The 21283-nt window shown below is 43.8% G+C and overlaps 1 protein-coding gene across 1 annotated transcript in view; it reads right to left on the bottom strand.

Annotated features, from left to right (window-relative positions):
• LOC118079381 (protein diaphanous homolog 1) overlaps positions 1–17390 on the bottom strand; it is an 86712-nt gene extending 69322 nt beyond the window's left edge. The window contains exon 1 of the mRNA XM_060278094.1: positions 16980–17390. Within this exon, the coding sequence (XP_060134077.1) occupies positions 16980–17123 (144 nt within the window). The 5' untranslated portion in view covers positions 17124–17390. The remainder of the gene's footprint in view (positions 1–16979) is intronic.
• Positions 17391–21283: the final 3893 nt, after the last annotated feature.

The following is a 21283-nucleotide window of genomic DNA, read 5'->3' as shown; positions in this document are numbered from 1 at the left end:
GGGGGTGCCTGCTCTACATCCACAGACACTACTGACTGGAGTGCTCAGTATTTTAAAGCACCCGACTTAAGAGAAGGAGATCAGCATGAGGCGGCCTTCTGGCAAGTGTATCTGGCATGAGTGGAGCAACTCAGCCTCTCTTGCCTTAGGACTTCATATCTGAGTAAGGCACAGACAGAGTCTCTTGTGGTTTGAAGCACAGGAAATAAGCTACCCACCCTTGAGCTGACAACTAACGGAACAAGCTGCAATGATGAAGCAAACACCCAGGAAGAGGCAAAGCCTTTTCAAACAGTTGCACAGAAGCAATGGTCCCTGTCATGCATTTACAGGAGATAAAGAAAATGAAGACAATCCAATGACAACTGATTAAAATAATAAAATGAGTCCTCTCACGAATAAACTAGATCCTCAGCTAGATCTTTGCCAGGAACTCAAAAGGTGCAAGGGGGAAATTACCTACAGGTTACGGTACTTAATGCAGGGATAATCAATGGGATGCCCTCTAGGTACTGCTCGGATTCCAACACCAATCAGACCCAGTCAGCAGGGCAAATGGTCAAAGATTGGGGGAGCTGTTGTCGAACATCTCAAGGACACCACATTGGCTACCTCTAAATCAGGGAACCCCAAACTAAGGCCCGGGGGCCGGATGCGGCCCCATCGCCTTCTAAATCCGGCCCACGGACGGTCCAGGAATCAGCATGTTTTTACATGAGTAGAATGTGTCCTTTTATTTAAAACGCATCTCTGGGTTATTTGTGGGGCATAGGAATTCGTTCATATTTTTCTTCAAAATATAGTCGTCGTCCCCCAAGGTCTGAGGGACAGTGGACCGGCCCCCTGCTGGAAAAGTTTGCTGACCCCTGCATTAAAACATTTCAATGTAGTATGGTATAGTATAGTATCAAAATAATTTTTTTATTTGCAGAATATGGATAGATAGCTTTTCAAAATCAAGTCCAGGAGTTGCCTCTTTTTATTTTCCACTATATTTCTTATCAATAAAAATCCAGTGGGACGCAAGCAATTTTTTATTCTGAAAGTGTGACCCAGAGAAAAGTCTGAGAGCCCCTGCATTGGATGATTATCTCTTGCTTGTTTCCCGTGGTGAGGTGCAGCTCCTTTGTGAGTGTATTGGCAGGTTTAGGTCTCCTTCGTTTGGAGGCAGAGAGGAGAGTGGGGAAACCTGTCATCCAGCTAGGAGCTCAGAGCCTGGGCAATAGCTCCTATGGTTGCGGAGTCCAGCTGGATCAAGCAGGGCTGGTGGGCAGGCTGGAGAACAAACTTGGCAGCAGCTGCAGCGGCTTTAATTGGCAGGGAGCAGTGAAGTGGAAATGTAGAACAGCCTGATGGTTCCTTTCAGCAATGAGTTGACCTGACTGAGGGAGTGTGCGAGGTCTTGAAAGGTTTAGAGGCCTTTTCCCCTCACATATAACACCTGCATTTGGGTGAGGGTGAGGGTGAGGGAGAGGGAGAAGCAGCTGCCCAATCACAGCCCTGCTGAATTTGTTTTATATTCTGATTAAAACACATGGATTTGAGGTGGGTACTGTGGTACCTCTAGTTGCAGACACGGTCCGTTCTGGGGTGCCGTTCACATGCTGAAAATTCTGCAGCTAGAGCAGTGCTTCTGCGCATGCGCACGCAGCGAAACCATTTGCAAGGTGAAAAGACGCAACATGAACCTAACGCAACATGAGGTATGACTGCATTTAACCGTCATGGGGTCCTTTACCTATTACCTTTTACCTATACAGTATAGAGAAGATAGTTTGTAAGGTGTTAATAATAACAGCTTGATTTTGTACTGCAGCACCTGTAGCTTCTTTTTTTGGGGTGGTATTGAATGCGAGTCCTGCTCAGAGTAGACCCATTTACATTAATAGACATGGGCTACTTGGGATAATTCATTTCAGTGGGTCTACTGTGAGTAGAACCAAGTTGAATACAACCCATAATTCTGATGTGTTTTTCCCGTTTCCTCTCCTTTTCCTAATAGGCAAAAACTAAGATATAGTCAAGTAACAGCTTTGTGCTCCAATTCTTAGCACTGGATAGTTTGTAATTATTGTTTGGGTATAATTTCAGCCATTTTAATTTTTTAAAAAAATCAAGTGGTACAAGTTAATCAAGATAAACAGCATGGTCACGTTCATATAATCCTGATCCTCACTTAAGCCAGGTCATGTTTTACACTCCCCTTCACATGAGCAGCAAAAACAAACAAGGAAGTTGCTTTTAACCAAAGCTTCCTGTTATAGGCATAGCAAGAAGTACAGTGGTACCTCTACTTACGAATTTAATGTGTTCCGAACGCACATTCGTAAGTCGAAAAAAATTGTAAGTTGAATCCCATAGGAATGCATTGGGAGAAAAAATTCATAAGTCAAAGCATTCCTATCTAAAAATTCGTAAGTCGAAAAAATCCTATCTAAACCACATCCAAGATGGCGGACGGAGCTCCATTCGTAAGCAGAAACATTCGTAAGTAGAGTTATTCGTAAGCAGAGGTTCCACTGTATGGTTAATGACTTCAAGACAAGCCTGCAACCAGAAGGCAAATTTAAGCCATTACTTGATTTCCAGTAAAGTGGATGGAAGGAAGTTCATGAGATTACCCACCAAGAAATCAGCATCCTATTGCTGTACAGTGGTACCCCCGGTTGTGGACGGGATCCGTTCCGGAGGTCCGGTCGGATCCCAAGGTTTCTGCAACCTAAGGACCACTTCTGCGGATGCGCACATGTCGAAACACAGTCAAATACTTCCGGCTTTGCCGCTTTCGCATCCTGAAGTTTACATAACCAGAGGGTTACGTAATTGGAGGTACTCCTGTATTTTTTTCATGGAGTTTCAGTTTAAAAATAAAAATAATAAACTGGGTTGTTTTAAACCAAACCACTGTGCACATGGAACGACTTCTGCGGGTGCAATGGAACATGCCTTCCTCCCCCAGAAGAACACCCAGAACAGATTTAGGGAAGGGGGGGCTGCACAGCAAGCCAAGTTTTATTGTGCCTGCAGAAGCCACCCCATGCACAGAGTGATTTAACAGGATGCAACCCATTGTGCAATTAGTAATACACATAGATATTGTTGTTATTATTATTATTATTATTATTATTATTATTATTACTTTGCTTGGTTCAACATGTATATATTATGCATTTAGTATATTACTAATTGAAATGACTGCACACATGGAATGACATTTTCTAGGGAAACCTGACTGAACTTTTTTTGGGTGACTATCCCTAGTATGCTTGCGTGCATATATTATGTAAGAACATAGTCCTTTAGTGTGCAAAAATTTGCATATTAAGTTTTCAGCACCTTCACTTTTAATTTTTTTTAAAAAAACACTATAAGGAAGTATATGTGGTTGTGTTGTCACATCCCTTAAAATATTTTCATTACATCAAGCATGAGTTTTCCCTATCATCAAATTATTTTAGTTCAAAGATTTTTGGCTATTGAGAAAGTTTTCTTGGCTATTATAAAAGCTTTCCTTTTAATTTAAAAGTAGTATTACAGGTATCTGCTGAAAAACTCATAAAACCAATATTCAAGTGTAGTAATAGGATAGCACTTGCTACTTCTTTTGTCTGGATTACTAAACAAGCAGCACTCTTAGGACCAAACACTTAGCCTTCCAAGCAATATCTGTACAACATAGCCTTTGTACAGCACAGCCATTGACTCCTCTTGCTTCTTGCTTGCCCCAGATTCTTCCAAACCAAGTGAAATAAATGCTTGAAAACATGCATGCACCCACATAATTAACATGTGAAATGACTGAGAAGTTTTGAATGGTGTATTAACCTTATAGATTCAACATGGATATGTAAACCCATTTGTTTTATGATGATCAAAACTGATTTCTGATGTAGCACTTAGGAGATTCCCAGTAAATATGAAACAGCTTCACTCCAATATTCCACAATAGCTAACAGATGTTTTTCATTGTTGTATAAATTCTGTTTAACCAATATAATATATCATTTAAACATAATATTATGTAAACATTTCCTTAAGGTTTATTTTATGGTGTCAAATTAGGTACAGTTTGCCAAAACCAACTCCATATGCTATTTGATACAAACCTTACAAAATCTCTTTCCTATTTCTCTTAATAAATCCTAGGTTTTTATCTAGATATTTCCTGGAACCTTGCCCAACAGCCCTTTTGAGGTGTTTCTAAAATCAACAAATAAGAATCTGTTTTGTCTTGTAGCAGACCAAGCATTCTTACCAGTAATAGTGTATCTATTTCAGGTTCATTATGCCATATGCTAATTTTTATCATGTACCTTCCCTGTCTCAGGACCCTGGACCTAGATGTACATACAGTAGGTGATTGTGACTGTGTATGAGAGAGAGAGGGAGAGGGAGAGGGAGAGGGGGAGAGAGAGAGAGAGATTGAACTGCCGTATAGGTGGCACACCCGTTGCCTTTGCCTTGGCTGCATTGAGGAGTCACTGTTAGAATACCTTCTCCTCCCCCTAGGGAGTTTTAAAGTGGAACTCTCTGTACAGTTTCTGAATGTCTTGCTTGTGGATCTTGCAAAGGAAAAGGAACCATGAGTGTGTGGCCAGCAATACTAGTTTGAAGTAAAAAGTCTGGCATGTGGAGATTTGTGGCCTTCAGCTCTCTTCCTTTCTACAGAGTGAATGCTCCTCATTGGGTCTCCTGTGAGAGAGAGACTACTACTAGATGTTGAAGGACAGCTTTCCAAATACAGATTTCTCAAACCACATGGGAGAGACTTGCAACAGTTTACTTTGAATTAAAGATTTCATCTTTCTATTTATGTGATGTGCTTTGCACCCAGCAGGGTCCTGAGAAGTGGGAGCAGAATGCTATTCTGATATATAGATTTAAGTGTAGATGTTTTATCTTGACTGTGTAGTACATTGCCCTGAGCTCCACTTATATAATAAAAATATAAGAATGTCATCACGTTGCATTTGCTGGATCATACACAGGTTCTGCTGCATACTATAGCATGACAGGCTGCCTAGGTGAGCTGTGGACAGGCTGCAACAGCCCGCCAGTTTCACTGGATCTTCAGCCTTCCAGGTCTGGGACCCCTGCCTCTGCGATTCAGATCCCCAGGCTGGCATCCATTGCTACTGGTCATCTTCCTCCACCCCACTCAACTTGGGGATCTGATGCTTCTGCTGCCACTACCTGGTCTCCAGCAGGAGGGGGCAGCTTGGGAACAAGGAAGCTAGTCACAAGTGGTGGCCAGTTGGCGTAATCTTTTCATGCAGCCATCAATTCCCAGGCTGGCTTGCTACAGCTTCTGAATGCTTTCCTCTTTCCCATGGTCCTCCTCCTGCCAGATCATCCTAATGGTGGACTGGTGAGGGCACGAGAAGCTCTAAGCCTTTTACGATACTTCCTGCCCTCCTCCCTTGTACAGCCAACATGAGGGAGAGGAAAAGGAAAAGCAGGATCGGTAAAGGCTTTGAGGAGCTCCCTAGGGGAGCAAGGGTGGCTGCATCTAGTATATAATATATTTCATCTTACTGCAATCTTAGGTTTGGTAAAACAATTTTACATAGTATTCATTTTCTGCCCCCCCTCCCCATTCCATGTGTGTTTCTCCCACTCCTGCTTCTTTCTTTAAAGAAGAAAGCTAGAAGTTTGATAAGAAAGCAACTATACTCTGTGGCTTTATGTTCTTGCCCTACACAATCATGAGAACCCAGCACAGAGAGAAGCAGCACTTCTCCAAGTGGAGAACTTGGCAGGTTGCATCTAAGATGCACTTCAGTTCAACTTGAAAGTCAACAGGGTAGCTTAAGAGTTTCTTTTGCAATAATGATACAGCTGCAAGATCACTGGAACTTGTTTTTCCTTCCATGTGTTAATTTAGAGCAGAGGTCAGCAAAACATTTCAGCAAGGGGCCAGTCCACTGTCCCTCATACCTTGTGGGGGGGCCCGGACTATATTTTGAAAATAAAGAAATGAACCAATTCCTATGTCCCACAAATAAGCCAGAGATGCATTTTAAATAAAAGCACACGTTCTACTCATTTAAAAACACGCTGATTCCAGGACCGTCCGCGGGCCGGATTGAGAAGGCGATTGGGCCGGATCTGGCCCCCAGGCTTTAGTTTGCCTACCCATGATCTACTGTGTCAATGGAAAGGCTCGTCCCTCATCAATGCTTCTTTTGCTAGCGATCCCTGGACAGCTCTCATCTCCAGATCCACCACAGTTGGTCATATCTGAAGAGACAGCTGCTGCAGGGCTAAGGAAGAGGCATGTTTCCAAACACTGCAACTCAATAATTACGGTAGGAGCAGGCAATTACTGGATCAAATGTGTGGAGGAAGGAACCTCATTTGCAACCGTACCCAGGATCAACCAGCAAAAAGCCAAGTTTGCTGCTCACATGCCTGTCTCACTCATAAGGTTTTGGCACATGGATAAAAACCAGCTGTACCCTCCCTATAGCTGTACCTTTGCCTTATCATCCCAAGCGGGACACAGGTGGTGCTGTGGTCTAAACCACTGAGCCTCTTGGGCTTGCCGATCGGAAGGTTGGCAGTTCAAATCCCCATGACAGGGTGACCTTCCATTGCTCTGCCCCAGCTCCTGCCAACCTAGCAGTTCGAAAGCACACCAGTGCAAATAGATAAATAGGTACCAGTGCGGCGGGAAGGTAAAAGGCATTTCTGTGCGCTCTGGCTTCCGTCACTGTGTCCCGTTGTGCCAAAAGCTGAACCAGAAAGCTGTCTGCGGACAAACGCCGGCTCCTTCAGCCTGAAAGTGGGATGAGCGCCACACCCCATAGTTGCCTTTGACTGGACTTAACCATCCAGAGGGCTTTTACCTTTACCTTACCTTTACCATCCCAAGCACTCCATCACTCCACAAATTATTCCCCCAATTCAGCTCAGATATCAGAAGTGTAAACCACCACCACTCAACTTTATATGTGATTGAGACAGATATGTGAATAAACAAATGCAGCTGTTTTGTCTCATCTAGTTGGGCCCTCTAAAAACCCTATTAAAATAAAAGTGGAAGATCCTTCCATTGTGGCTATATTAACTAACTCTGTAAAAAGAATTGAGAAATCCCAGGTGCTCATCTGCCCCAGAATGTTCAATCACAGCAACTGCTGCTCCAATCATGTGCCGTTTTACTTACTGTGAAAGCACAGTTTTAATCCAGAGATAACACTCTCCAAGAACTGCATAGTGAGTCTCTCAAATACTCCAAGGCAATGTAAACTGGGTTAGGGCTGGTCACTTGGAGATAAACATCTTTGTGAGACAATTATGAGGACTGCATATACCTCCTAGCAGGCCTGTTGCAGAGCTTGTCTGAGGCCCAGGACACGAGTCTTGTTCCTGGCATGACAGGATAAGTGCAGCATGCCCTTAGTTGGGGGCCCTGAGCAGCTTAGCCCTCCAAGGCCTGGGGCAAATGTACCCAGCTGTCCACTACCATCCCTTCTAGCCCCAGAAGCAAACACTTCTTTCAGAACCATCCGGTATAAACAGGCTTTTCCTCCTCTCATTCTTAGGATTGGTTCCAACAGAATTAAAGCACTTAGCAAAGTGCAATAATATAAAACCTATAAACAGGGCCCCAGTGCATTCTAAATAAAGTTTCATTTAAGCCTTTCCCCTTGACAGCATGGCAACATCTCAGAAAGATAATACAGTGGTGCCTCGACTTACAAATTTAATCCGTTCCGAAGGCACCTTCGTAGCTCGAAAAATTCTTAAGCCGAAAAATGCCATTGGAAACGCAATTTCCCATAAGAATGCATTGGAAACGAAAAAATTCGTAAGTCAAAAAATCCCTATCTAAAACCGCCACGGTTTTCTTTCGGATGTCGAGACATTCGTAAGCGCACAGCCATTACCCCCTTGGTTCTCAAACCACTCGGTTCCTGAACGTTTCGGCTCCCAGACGTCAAAAACCCGGAAGTGTTCCAGTTTTTGAACGTTTATTGGAATCCAAAGGTCCAACAGGGCTTCCAATCTGCAAAAAGCCTAGCTGTCAGTCAATTGGGAACCGCGCCTTGGAATTCGAACGTTTCAGAAGTCGAAAGACATTCCGGAACGGATTGCATTTGACTTCCAAGGTTCCACTGTAATTTATTTCACCAAACGCTACTAGTGAACTAGGCCTAGAGATGTGAAGGCCCGGAAAAAACCCAGAAATTTTCTGGAAAAACCCGTTTCCCCCCATTTTTCCCCTGAAGCCTTTTTTGTTTTGTTTTTTCGAAAAATTGGAAAATTGAAAAAATAAATAGATTATGGAATGTTTTATTTTAACATGATGAATAAAATGTTTTAAGATAAGGGGTTCAAATATTTTATAAATCATTTTTAAAAAATATGTATGGTATCAGATTATTCTAATTTCTGTGAGGACAAGCAAGTCCTAGGTTACAAACTGAACTCTCCAATGCAAGAACAAGATACATTTCTTCCTTTAGGAGGTGCTGTTGTCACCAGAAAAGAAAAAGGTTTCAGTTTTGTTTTTGTATGCATGTGATATGCATCTGTTCCTCTTCACTAGGCCTCAAAGCACTGGAAGAAAATATAGAGCAACAAAAACGGCCTGAAAGTATAGGTGTTATCGTGTCAATCAGAGAAGTGTTATGAAAGGGAGGGGAAATGAAAATATTTTAAACATTAAATGCTGGAAAACAGTCTTTAAAAAGTGAAATAAACTAATTTAAGCATATAGTAGTAGCTAAAGTGGTTAACAGACCACACACATCAGTGTGAGGAAATACATAAGGTCTCATGGGCAAAAACATGGGAGGTGGAGTAAGCATGTTGCATAGCAAACAGTGATGAATGACAAGTTAAATTTCAGTTCCTGTTTGGATACACTATATTTTTAATATGCTAGTTGTGATAATTTTATGCCCATTAAAATTGTCCATAGTTATATTTTATGTTTCTAAAGTAACAGAATGACTTTCAATCTGGAAAAGAAAAAAAGTGCTAATGTAGCATTTTTTCAAATTTTCCCAAAAATTTCCGTTTTTCCCTATAAAAAAACCGGGGGGAAACCGGGGGTTTTCCAAGCTTCAAAATTTCCAGAATTTTTACATCTCTAACTAGGCCCAATGTACAGACAGTCAAAAGCTTTGTTTTTGTTGACAGTATCATCAGTATTTTGACTATTATTAATACTCAGTTTGCAGCAACTAGGGTAACTCACAAAAGAAATATTTTACATCTGACAAGGATGAGAGGCTCTTTTCTGCTTGTAGAGCTTTAAATTTTTAGTTGAAGTGACCAGTAATGAAATATGCACTTTTAATATAGAAGTCTTATCTATTTCAATCCTCAATTGTGTGTGTGGAAGAAGGTCAACAGAGAGAGGCAGAAAGACTCTTGTGCCATCTTTTCCACTTGTTGACGATCGCTGCAAGTATTCTGCAGCCATTGATGTCTGTTTATAATAGGCTGAAGAGATGATACTCTTCAAATTTTAAAGGATGTAATATGTTAAGACAGGTCAGTCTGTGGTAACTCCTACACTTGACCCCTTTATCTGCATTAACCCCCAACGGCACTACGGATAAGCACAGCCAAGCATTTTCATGGTGTACATGACATATATATCACGGTGGATAAAAATCGATGATTTAAAATAAATAAATAAATAAAATCGGATATTTTTATTTATTTATTTAAACCAGATTTTTAAAATAAAATGCTTTTGCTTTTGGAAGAAAAATCTTTCTAAAGATAGTTTTCTATTTAAGTTACATTATAGTCCAAACGCTATTCATCAGGAAATAAGGATTTGTTTCAAGTTTTTCATGTGTGCTAAAACTCAGTCTGTTTTTTTTTAAAAAAAGTTTAACCACATCAGTTAACAAACATGGATACATATGCTATAATGTTATTGCATTAGTTACATAAATGTTTTAAATTGTTATTAAGGAAATGATTACGGTATTTTTCTCCTTCCAATAAAGTCCAGCAGAAAAATTGTCCAAATATAAACAGTTAACTTATTAAACCTCACAATAATTTCATAATTATATGCCTATGTATTTCTAATAGTATAACCAAATCAGTAATTTTTGATATAACTGTAAAAACTACTCTGAAAATTTATTATTCCAGAAATGAAACCTTCCTCTGGTTATAAATATTAATATTATACCAGCAAGAGTGAGTCTTTCTGTAAAAAAAGAGATTTTAATAAAGTCTTATTGACTAGTGATTTAAATCGTGATTTAAATCAAATCCACCCTGACACACACACATATTGAGAGCAGGTATGATGCGGTGAATAGAGTGGTTGGTTTTTAAGTTGAAAGGTCTGGGTTCTAATCACTGCTAGCCCCTAAAACCACATTCCCAGATTGACAAAGAGGGCTTGGCAGTGGTTAAAGGAGTTAAAAAATTTCACTATTTCCTTTATGGCCATCCCTTAACTATCGTTACCGACCATAAGCCCTCCTTGGGACTGCTCCGGCTCACCAGATATTGCAGCTGGAAGACTTACCTGACCAGCCCCTGCACATGAAAGATGTTGCCACCGTAACAGCGGACAGGTTGTTGGCCCATGTTGCAGAGGGGGTGGGGAGGGGGTGGCCCAGAAAGCCAGGACCGGAATTCTCAAGCTTCACAACACGCAAAGATGAGTTGTCGACACACAGGGGATGCATATTGTGGGGTAGCCGAATCATAGTCCCCCACCTGCTTAGTAGAAAGGTCTTAGAAGGCCTGCACGTGTCCCACCCGGGAATAGTCAGGATGAAGGCATTGGCCCGCAGCTACGTCTGGTGGCCAGGCATGGACGCCGAGATAGAAGGCTGGGTCAAACACTGTGAACCCTGCCAAGTGTCGCAGCCAGACCCCCTAAGGCAGTGGTCCTCAACCTTGGGCCTCCAGATGTTTTGAGACTACAATTCCCATCATCCCTGACCACTGGTCCTGCTAGCTAGGGATCATGGGAGTTGTAGGTCAAAAACATCTGGAGGCCCAAGGTTGAAGACCACTGCCCTAAGGCACCAGTACAGTCTGGGAATCCACACAGTCCCCATGGTCAAATGTGCACATAGATCTTGCAGAGCCCTTCCAGGGCCGACAGTTCCTCATTGTGGGGGACTCACATTCCAAGTGGCTCAAGGTGACACCCACCTCAACCACTAAGGAAGTTATTCGCCACTCACGGCTTGCCGGACACTCTGGTGAGTGACAATGGAACCGCTTTCACTTCGGCAGAATTCCAAGAGTTTGTGACTAAGAACAGAATCTGCCACGTCAGGTCAGCTCCCTTTCATCTAGCCACTAATGGCCAAGCGGAACGTATGGTATGCACAACTAAAGAGGCACTCAGGCGTATAATACAGAGAGTCTGGACCCTCCGTCTAGCAGAGGTTTTGCTGGCCCAACACATAACCCCAAGCGCAGCGACTGGCCGTAGCCCAGCTGCGTTGCTAATGGGAAGGAGGCTCACCACTCTCCTGGATCGCATACATCCCGACAGGGCCTTAGAGCAGTGACCATCTACCGTGGAGCGAAAGGTACCTAAGGGGTTTGCCCCAGGGGATCCTGTATATGTACGGAACTATGGGCTAGGACAGAGTTGGGTACCGGAGACCATTGGCCGCTGTACAGGCCCGGTTTCCTATGAGGTGGGGCTGGAGGGTGGACTGGTTTGGAAAAGACACCTCGACCAGATCAGACCCCGGTCATCTCTCAACCCAGTACGTCCAGCGAAACTACAGGGCAGCGCAACAAAAACAGCTGGTGACTCAACAAACTGGGACAAGTGGGGAGACGGAGGATTTGCCGCCCACTGAGACACCTCAGCAGATCGATCTCGGGTCGGTGTCCACAGCAGCCCCACAACGGGCAACACCTGCGGAACCCATAAACTTGGACTCCACGCCAGTTTAGGCCGCATCACAATCTCAGCAGGAATCGGGCGGGGCACCGGACTCTGGTATTGGCCCCTGGCGGTACGGCAGAGTTTCCAAGCGTCCAGCTTACTTGACAGACTATGTTCACTGAACTTGTAAATTACCAAGTGAGAAGACTCATGTAACCATTATGCTTATATGTCAGCAGGAACCATTACGAGTAGTGCTGTAAATAACGAAACCACTATGATCATAACTAATGCCTTATCTCGGTGGGGAGGGATGTTATGTATTGGTGTATATAGTTTCCCCTCAGGTCCTTGGCAGTTTTTTAGGAGGGAACTTTAGGAGGGAACTATGAATTAGATTTGATACATTGTTTGAGTCAGCTGTCTATAAAAGCAGGCCGGCTCATCAGTCAGTTCAGTTCTGTTCCAGCTTCCAAATACTAAAGAGCTGCTTTGAAGAATTGATGTGTCGTCTACCCACTATTTAACAACAGCTTTCTCCTAAACATTACCAGAGAGTTCTTTCATCTTCTTCTGAGCTTACGTACTCTATTTTCAGATGAATGCAAGCATCAAAGCACACAACCTTCAAAAGATTACCTAGTCGACTGCTCTGCCCTTAAAAATAGGAACAAGTACAATAAAAGCATTTGGGACATGCACACATTTTATCTAATCGATTTCAAAAGCATCTAGAGATAAAGTATAATTTGATGGACTCTTCCAATGCACATCCATTAGCATCATCCTGAAGTTTTCTCTTCTTAAATGTGGGTACTTTGAGTTATCTTGAATATCCCAAGTTAATACACACAACCTGCTAATTTAGTTTCATTTTGTTAGAAATGAAAACTCTAAAGCTTACTGCTTCCGTTGTTCTCCTAATTTGTAAATACAGTATACTGCTGCAAGAGAAAAACCGGATGTAATTGGTTTCCCTCAGATATAAACTTTTGTTAATTATCCAAGAATAGAACAAAACAGACCAAATGCAAGTCAATCTGCAATTAAAAGCGCTTAAATAGTTCCTTACAGAATGGTCTCATTACACATGGGAAATAAATACTTGACATCTGTCCATGTGACTTTCAAGTTTAATATGTCAAGCTATCTGCACTACGTTTGTACATTTGAAACTGGAGCCTAAGCATTTTAAAAAGATGCCCATCAGCATACATTTTATGGCTGCTCTCTATGCACATTGACAAAAGACAGCAAGAGAAGTCACCACTGGAAGTTAAACACCCCAGTTTAAAAAAACCTATAAAAAAGCTTAAACTTTAACATAAATAGTCAGGTCAATATTTATATTCCATTTTGATATTTTCATGAAATTCTTAACTGTGTCCTAACTGAGACACCTCTGCTATAAAACTATTTATAATCTAGGCAAGTGATATTTCTATCATTATAAAGAAATGGGAATTCAACTTGCCAGTTTCCAGCAACAGGTTTAATATCACCTGCTGAACAGATTCCCCCAAAGAATCCCGGAAACTGGTAGTTTACCTCTCAAAGCTACATCTACAACAGGCATCCCCAAACTGCGGCCCTCCAGATGTTTTGGCCTACAACTCCCATGATCCCTAGCTAACAGGACCAGAGGTCAGGGATGATGGGAATTGTAGGCCAAAACATCTGGAGGGCCGAAGTTTGGGGGTGCCTGATCTACAAGCTACATAACCACATCACTAGTTAACAGGTTAAAAAGTGACTATCCTAACACTTCCCTAACTACAATATTTAAAACCATGCCTGTTTCAACACTGAGTAATCAGAGGCTTTTGCACTACATTAATACTGAACACATACAAGCATGACCCATTATGCATGGTGCAAGCTCCATTTGTGGCAGCACTCCATTTGTGGAATTCTCTTCCCATGGAAGTATGTTTTTCCTCCTTGTTGACACACTTTTCAGCCTGAACACATATCTGTTTGCTCGGGCTTTTGCAGGACGAAGGTTATTCGGAGTATCCAAGTTAATGTTGATTATTATTTTCTTGTCTGCTGAGTTATAGAACTTACTTGGTTGATTAAGTATTTTTGCTATGAACTTTTTAGATGTTAAAAGATTTCCCCTCCCTTTTTGTAATTAATTGTATTTGATTTGATTGGGAGACTGCCGACTACCCTGACCCAGTATGGGAGGAAGGGGGGTATAGAAGCAAGACAAATGAATGAACAAGAGTTCTTTCTGAACCAAGACTCCTCTCAGGAGTACAAGGAAATCGCAAAGGTACTGAAGTTTTCCACGCTTGACTCAAATTCCTGCCCACCTTCTGCTGCTTGGCGAAAGAAATACTGCTCTGCTGGACCCATAAATTATACTTCTAAGAATGTTTTCAACCAAATACAAGTCTGTACATGCACAAAACACTATTAAATCTTGATTCCCCCCCCCCCCCGAAACACAGGTGAAGTGACAAAACTCTTCAGGAATAGACCAAATGAAAAGATAAAACCAGCTTAGCCATACTTCTTCAAAGGAAGCAGTGAATGATAGCTTTCTCTGACATTCTTTCACAAAGTTATACGTAATAAATTGATCTAAAAAGATATACAATTTTAGAAGTGTATCTGTTAGTTCAGCAAAAAAGGAATCACAAGTCTCATATTTCTGCAATCAAGCCTGTGTATGTGTGTACACCTTTGCCTCTGGGCCAAACTACATTGAGGCTAGTTCAAGTTACCAGAATCTTTTTCACAACTGTAAAGGGAGAGGAGAGGAAATCAAGTTCAGGACAGCAATGTGCAGGGAGGTGTGCTTAACCCTTTTCTCTTGCTCTGCAGTTCCAAAGAATTTACGACGACAAACCAATTGGATTTATACACAGGGGAATCCCACCCCCCATGGAATGTTTTCTGCACAGCTTTGTGATCTCATAGAGACTACTATTCCAATTCTCTCCCTATTGGCACATTTACAGAGCAGCTTTTACTCAGAAGTAAATCCCACTGTACTCAATGGGGCTTTCACACAGATAGGTGTGAGCTTTTGGCACTTGTTTGGATTGAATCAGACAATACTGGGTTTGGTGGGGATACTCGTAGCCCCCAGATGGACTATCAATTACTCAGCTTGAAGGGCTGTACAAAACATGTCACTTGCGGTACAAAACAAGTACAAAACTTTAGCATCAGATTGGAGGGGGTCCTAAATTTCAGGGTTCCCATTTAATAAAGCTATAGGTGTGTGCTGCACTACGGCCTTAAACATCCCAGGCTCTAACTGGTAAAAGACAGTTATTAAGCAAACAATTTGTCCTGAAACGCTGACATCGAATGTGGAGGATTAAACAGTCAATTAAGACAGCGAATTTAAAAGTTACTATTGAAATACGTCACAATTTTATCTGTTGTAGCCAACTTTACCACACCAAGTACAGTGGTACCTCAAGGTTACGAACTTAATTTGTTCCGGAGGTCCATTCTGAGGTGCTCTTTCGCTAATGGGGCCTCCTGCTGCCACTGCCGCGCAATTTTCGCTCTCATCCTGGAGCAAAGTTTGCAACCCGAGGTACCACTGTACTTCACTTTGAGCAAGATGTTCTATAGGGCAAGAGCAGGCAGGAAAATGAAGCACAGGATCTCTGGGCCATGGCACCAATGTCAGGGTTTGTTATTGAACTAGAGAAGTAGAAAGTTGCAGAGCTTCCTGTAAATGTAGCTCATGTGGAGCCACATGACATTCAAGTCAACAAGTACAAATTCAGTCACTTGAGTCTTCTTAATACCTGTTCAAAATACGTACCACCAGAAGATGTTAGCTTGCTACACCAACCAAAAACCCAAGCATCTCTTTTAGTGGGGAGAATGATAGGATCTTGCCCAGGCATCCCCAACCTTTGGCCCTCCAGATGTTTTGAACTACAATTCACACCATCCCTGACCACTGGTCATGTTAGCTAGGGATGATGGGAGTTGTTTTTTTACAAGAGTATTGCTCCTTGTTCTTCCTTCTGTCCCTTGCCGTCTCACTGGCTTATCTGTTCAGATGTTATAATGGCCCTGGAAACAGGGCCAGCTCACCCATGAGGCGACCAAGCCACGCATTTGCTGCTGCTCACATGTCACCCAGCAGAGGAGGTCCAGGTGATAAGAAACAAAGGCAGCTGAGAATTAGCATCTTCCACACCAGAGACACACAAATTCTACAGGTAGCCTACTTGAAACATAAAGGCACATAAGAAACCACCTTATTTAACCCAGCATTTCCCTACTCTTAGCAGCTCCTCTGAGGGCCTAAAAAACAGAGGGTCTTTCACAACCTCCTGTGAGGTCCTTTTAACTGAAGAGGGAAAGATCAGAAATCGGACTCTCTTCTATATGGAAAAACTTGGCTCAACCCTACCATTCAAAATCAAGCCAGCCCTCTTCCTGATCCAAGCCCTCTACACACAAACACACACACACACAGAAACTAATGGCACCTAAATATTGCTTATTGGTGTCGGTCAGGTGCCTTTCACTGTATACTTTTTGGTGCCTGCTGAAGACCTTCCTATTTAGAAGCAAGCCTACTCAGATGTTTAAGAAAACCTGCATGAGGGGTTGTTGTTTTCCTTTAGGAAAAAAATCTGTCTCAGTCTATTCTATTCTGGTTTCAAAACTTGCCGTGTGTGTTTTACAGTCATGGTTTGGCAATCGTAAAGAAGCGACGGCTTTCTTATCCTGCCTGTTTTTTGGCAGACCACTCTTGTTTTCCAATTAATTCTCACGCATGCACGCCCGCACCCAAAGGAAACGGAGCGGGGTCAGGCAGGGAGCCCTGCACGTGCGGAGGGGAAGGAAGGGAGAACTTCTGCCGGGCACCGCCAGCTCCAGCAGGGCTGAGAGGGACGGATCCGGCATCCCCCTCTCCCCCCGCCCGAGGGAGATGCCGCCGGCGGGACACCTGCGCGGGCGGCGCAGGGAGGGAGCCGGAGGCCGGGGCCGCTTCTGCCTGCCTTTCCCCGGCCAGCGCGGGACGAGGCAGAGGAGGAGGCAGCCGCGGGCTCCGAAACGCCCGCCGGGCGGGCAGGTGCGGCCACGGCAGGTCCTTCCTTCCTTCCCCCTCCCCGCCCGGACCGGCCACCTCAGTCAGGAGGACACTCACGAATTTCCGGGACTTCCCGCCTCCTCCTCCTCCTCCGGGGTCTCCTCCAGTCACGGCCGCCGAGGGGGCCTCGTCTGCGGGGTTCTTGCTCTTCTTCCTCTCGCGGCCGGTCCCGCGCGCGGATCCCCCGCCGCCGCCCTCCATGGCGGGGCGCGAAGTCCGCCCCTCGCTGCCGCGAACAGGACGGGGGGCAGCTCGGATCTCCTATCCCGGCGCAGTCCGTCAGGGAGTCAATGAGCGAGCGAGAGAGGGAAGGAGAGAGGGAGGGAGGAAGAGGCAGAGCGAGGAAGGCAAGCGACTCCTGACAGGAACGGCACTCGACGCCCACCCGACGGGACCTCTCAACGGGCGGGCAGCCGCGCCTGCCGAACTCCGCCTCAGCCGGGTTCCGCCCTCCGTCACAGTGGCTCGCTCCGAGCGCCGGCCCGCCTTCCAGGAAACAGGCGCCCCGCCCACCGCGGGGACGTCGCCACGTGAGACGCAGCCACGCCCCTCGCCTCCCTCACCCACACCAGCGGGAGAAAAAGGCGGTTGGTAGGCAACCAGGAAAGCAGAGAGATAGGAAAATGGTGTAGAAGTGGGGCATTCGCGCTCGGAGAAACAACTTCAAATATCCTTTCGGCGCTATCTTTCTCTCTTTGCCTGCCAGTCGTTCTCTACTATGGAGAAAGATAAAGTGGCAGCAAAGGTATCACGGGTTGGGGGCGGAAATCTGACCTAAAAAATTATTGCTATTATTGTTAAATTTGTATAGCACCCTTCATCCAAAGATCACAGGACGGTTTGCAGTATAAACACACACAAACACACAAATACAAAACACACATACATAGCATAACAATAACAATAACCAAACTCCCCTGCCGGCACATTATTATAATAAAACAAAGAACTTTATTTGAACAAGCTTGCTTTCAGCTCCTAACACTCTATCTGAACATTGTCTACTAATGTTGTTGCAGATTAGGGGGGAGGGGGGTTAGGCTAAGGTTAGTTTATTGTTCTCTTTTCGCTCTTCAAAATATGGCAACCCTATCAGACATGCCCTTTAAAATGTTTTAAAACTTTTTTTTCACTCAAACTAAGATCTGAGTTCGTAGTAGGGGTTGGGAGCCGTTGCTGCCCATTCAGAGCTGCACTGTTGGGTTTTGTATTGGGTTTTGTTTTTTCCCCAGTCACTGTTCATGTCGTGTCCTTAAAGCATTTCCAAAACCAGCCCTCAAATTGAATGCCGTCGTCCATTTCGCCTTATCCTATTTGATGAAAGGTGCAGTTTTCCGCCTTCATAATGTAAAAACAGAATTTCCCCCATCAAAAACGAAATGTGTATCTTTTTGAAGTTTTTGAAGCCTATGGTACCTCTACACTTTCTATCTCTAAGATGGACATTTTTGGTAATGAGCAGAACTTCCGCTGCTCTCCCTTCCGAAGCCACAGAGATAAGGAAAGGAAAGCGAGGCATCGCAGAAGAGATTTCCGGGTTCCGAGAGGAAAAACTCATTTTAAAACATCCCCCGTGGCCGAGGAAGCAGCTACCCGTAGAAATCAAGAGAAACCGGGTGGGGAGGGGGGTGTAGTGGCACTGAGATAGAGCAGCAGCAGCATGTCCACGCCTAAACAAACAGCCGCAATAAAGGGCTGGAGTCTTGCTCTTTTTGTTTTTAACTTCTAAAGCTAGCCCTGCTTGTGCAAATTCTAATGCCAGTAGAGCCCAAGATAGCCTGGAGGAACAGCAAAGGAGTGTTGCTTGTGGAAACAATAGGCTGAGTCTGGCTGACATGCAACATGCCTCTTAATAGTCCAGGATAATACTGCAGGTCAGACATGGGGCCAAGGCTGGTTTAGATTTCCAACCAAAGCTCCCACACACAAAACCAACAGTTGCAACAAGTATGTATCAATTTCCTTAAATTGCCCCTATGGTTTAAACCTAAAGGTAAAGGGACCCGGACCCCCGACCATTAGGTCCAGTTGACTTGTGACCAACTCTGAGGTTGCGGTGCTCATCTCGCGTTATTGGCCGAGGGAGCCGGCGTACAGCTTCCAGGTCATGTGGCCAGCATGACAAAGCTGCTTCTGGCGAACCAGAGCAGCACATGGAAACACCGTTTACCTTTCCGCTGTAGCGGTTCCTATTTATCTACTTGCATTTTGACGTGCTTTCGAACTGCTAGGTTGGCAGGAGCTGGGACCGAGCAACAGGAGCTAACCCCGTCACAGGGATTCGAACCGCCGATCTTCTGATCAGCAAGCCCTCGTCTCTGTGGTTTAACCCACAGCACCACCTGCGTCCCATGGTTTAAACCTAGATGGCTTTAAATACTGCAGGCAGGATGTTGACAGGGTCTAGTTGGAGAGCCTGGGACTTTGCAGCTGTCCATCCATGCACAATTCAAGGTGTTTATGACCCATAAAGCTCTAAACTGCTGAAGAATAAGTTACCTGCCCATATGCCGAGATCTTCAAATCAGGCCCTGCTCTCTGTCCCAGTAGCTCATAAGTGTTTGAAGGGAACTCAAAGGAGGGCCTCCTCAGTAGGTGCCCAGACTCCAGCACTGCAAATTCTGTCCAAGATAATCCTCTGCCAAAATACACCCTTTATTTAAAAGTCTTAAAAAATGAAATAGGATAGTCTTTTGTGTCTTTTTTCATAGCTGTGTTTTAATTTTAAAAAATTACCTGGCTATTATTGTTTATCTGTTCTTAGAGGACTATTGTTTTTCTTAATGATTTACTATGTATTGTACTGTTAAATTAGGGTTGCCATATTTTGCCATGTACATGAAAAGGTGGGCTAGAAAAGAAATAAATAACTTGGAAATAAAGGTATGCTGCCATTTTGGACCCCCTCTTCCCACAGCAGCTCCAGCACCAACCCCCCATGAATCAGGGGACCCCAGGGTGCAGCCTCTGGCACTCTGCAACCACAGGGGCTACAACCACAGATAAACATTTGCAAAGTGCTGCATCCAGAGATAAACATTTGCAAAGTCCCTGGTCCATAAGCATGGAATGCTTTGGATCTTAACCAATATCTAGACCGTGGGGAGAGCCTGTGGTTTGGGACTCCATTTCCATCAGCCCCAACAAGTGCAGCCAATGGTGAAGGATAACAGAATTGAATCACATAGAGTTGTAGGGTTGGAAGTAGCCCCAAAGGGATGCTGGATGCTGGAGTACCAAGCAACCTGCGGGAGGGTCAGCACAGCTCCCCCATGCTGTGGTCATGGATTGAGATTATGGCTCATGATGTTTTAGACTCTTTGAATGGTATCCATAGTGAAGCATACCAGCTGCACACACACGTGTACAGACAAACTGTTTTTAGGACACACATTTCTTTGCTTTTGCTTCTTTTCTTTTCTTTTTTTGCCCCATTGCGGAGTCTGTAAATGAAGCCATTATCTAGAACTATGACATCTTGTCATGCTATTAGCAGCAGTGGGACTAGTTATGTACCAACATGTCAATGTTTTGTTCTGTTCATTTTGCAGCAGTCACGTTCTTGACGTTCTTGGATGAGTATTGCTATAGATATAATGAAAAATTTATTTTTAAATTTAGATGTTTCCATCTTACATCAGTCATTGTAACTTGTGCTCTAATATTCTAAGTTTGAACTACATACATGGATGAGCAATATGAGATCAGAGGAAACTGATGTTGCAACTAGAACAATGTCATTTTGGACACGTCTGGGTGAATAATCCTTCATTTCAACATACTGTCTGCAGTCTTGTGGTGAATATTGTTCCTGTCTTCGGAGGCTTAGGCTGCTTGAACACAGCTTTACAGAACCTCGCATATGTCCTTCAGACAGTAAATTAAGGGAGTGTGTATTGCAGAGTTTCCAGTTACTACCCATGCACCCACACACTTCCTGAATGTGTGGCAAAAAAAGCACTTGGTGCCACAGTGCTTCTACAACCATGAAAAGTAATTTCATACCCCCTTTAGACCTGAAAGGAGAATGGGCTCCATTGCTAAAATAATTTAAGACAAGGACTGAAAGTGAGTGTACATCACACATGAGGAACCCATTTACAGTTGGAGGGCCAAATTCCCTTCTGGACATTTATTCCTGCATTGCAGGGGGTTGGCCTAGATGACCCTTGGGGTCCCTTCCAATTCTACAATTTTATTATTCCCAGGGCCACATGGCAGGGCTAGAGGCAAAGTGGCAACAAATGTAAATGTTTCTACAGCAGGCTACTTTCTACACAGTTCTTTGTATCCCCTCCAGACAAGCAAGAGTTTGAGGACAAACACCAGCCAGGCAAAAACACTCAAGAAGGATGTGAAAC

Source organism: Zootoca vivipara, chromosome 8, assembly GCF_963506605.1.
Source record: "Zootoca vivipara chromosome 8, rZooViv1.1, whole genome shotgun sequence".
NCBI lineage: Eukaryota > Metazoa > Chordata > Lepidosauria > Squamata > Lacertidae > Zootoca > Zootoca vivipara.
The sequence above is the reverse complement of the archived record's forward strand: the minus strand, read 5'-3'. Positions and strand labels throughout refer to the sequence as shown.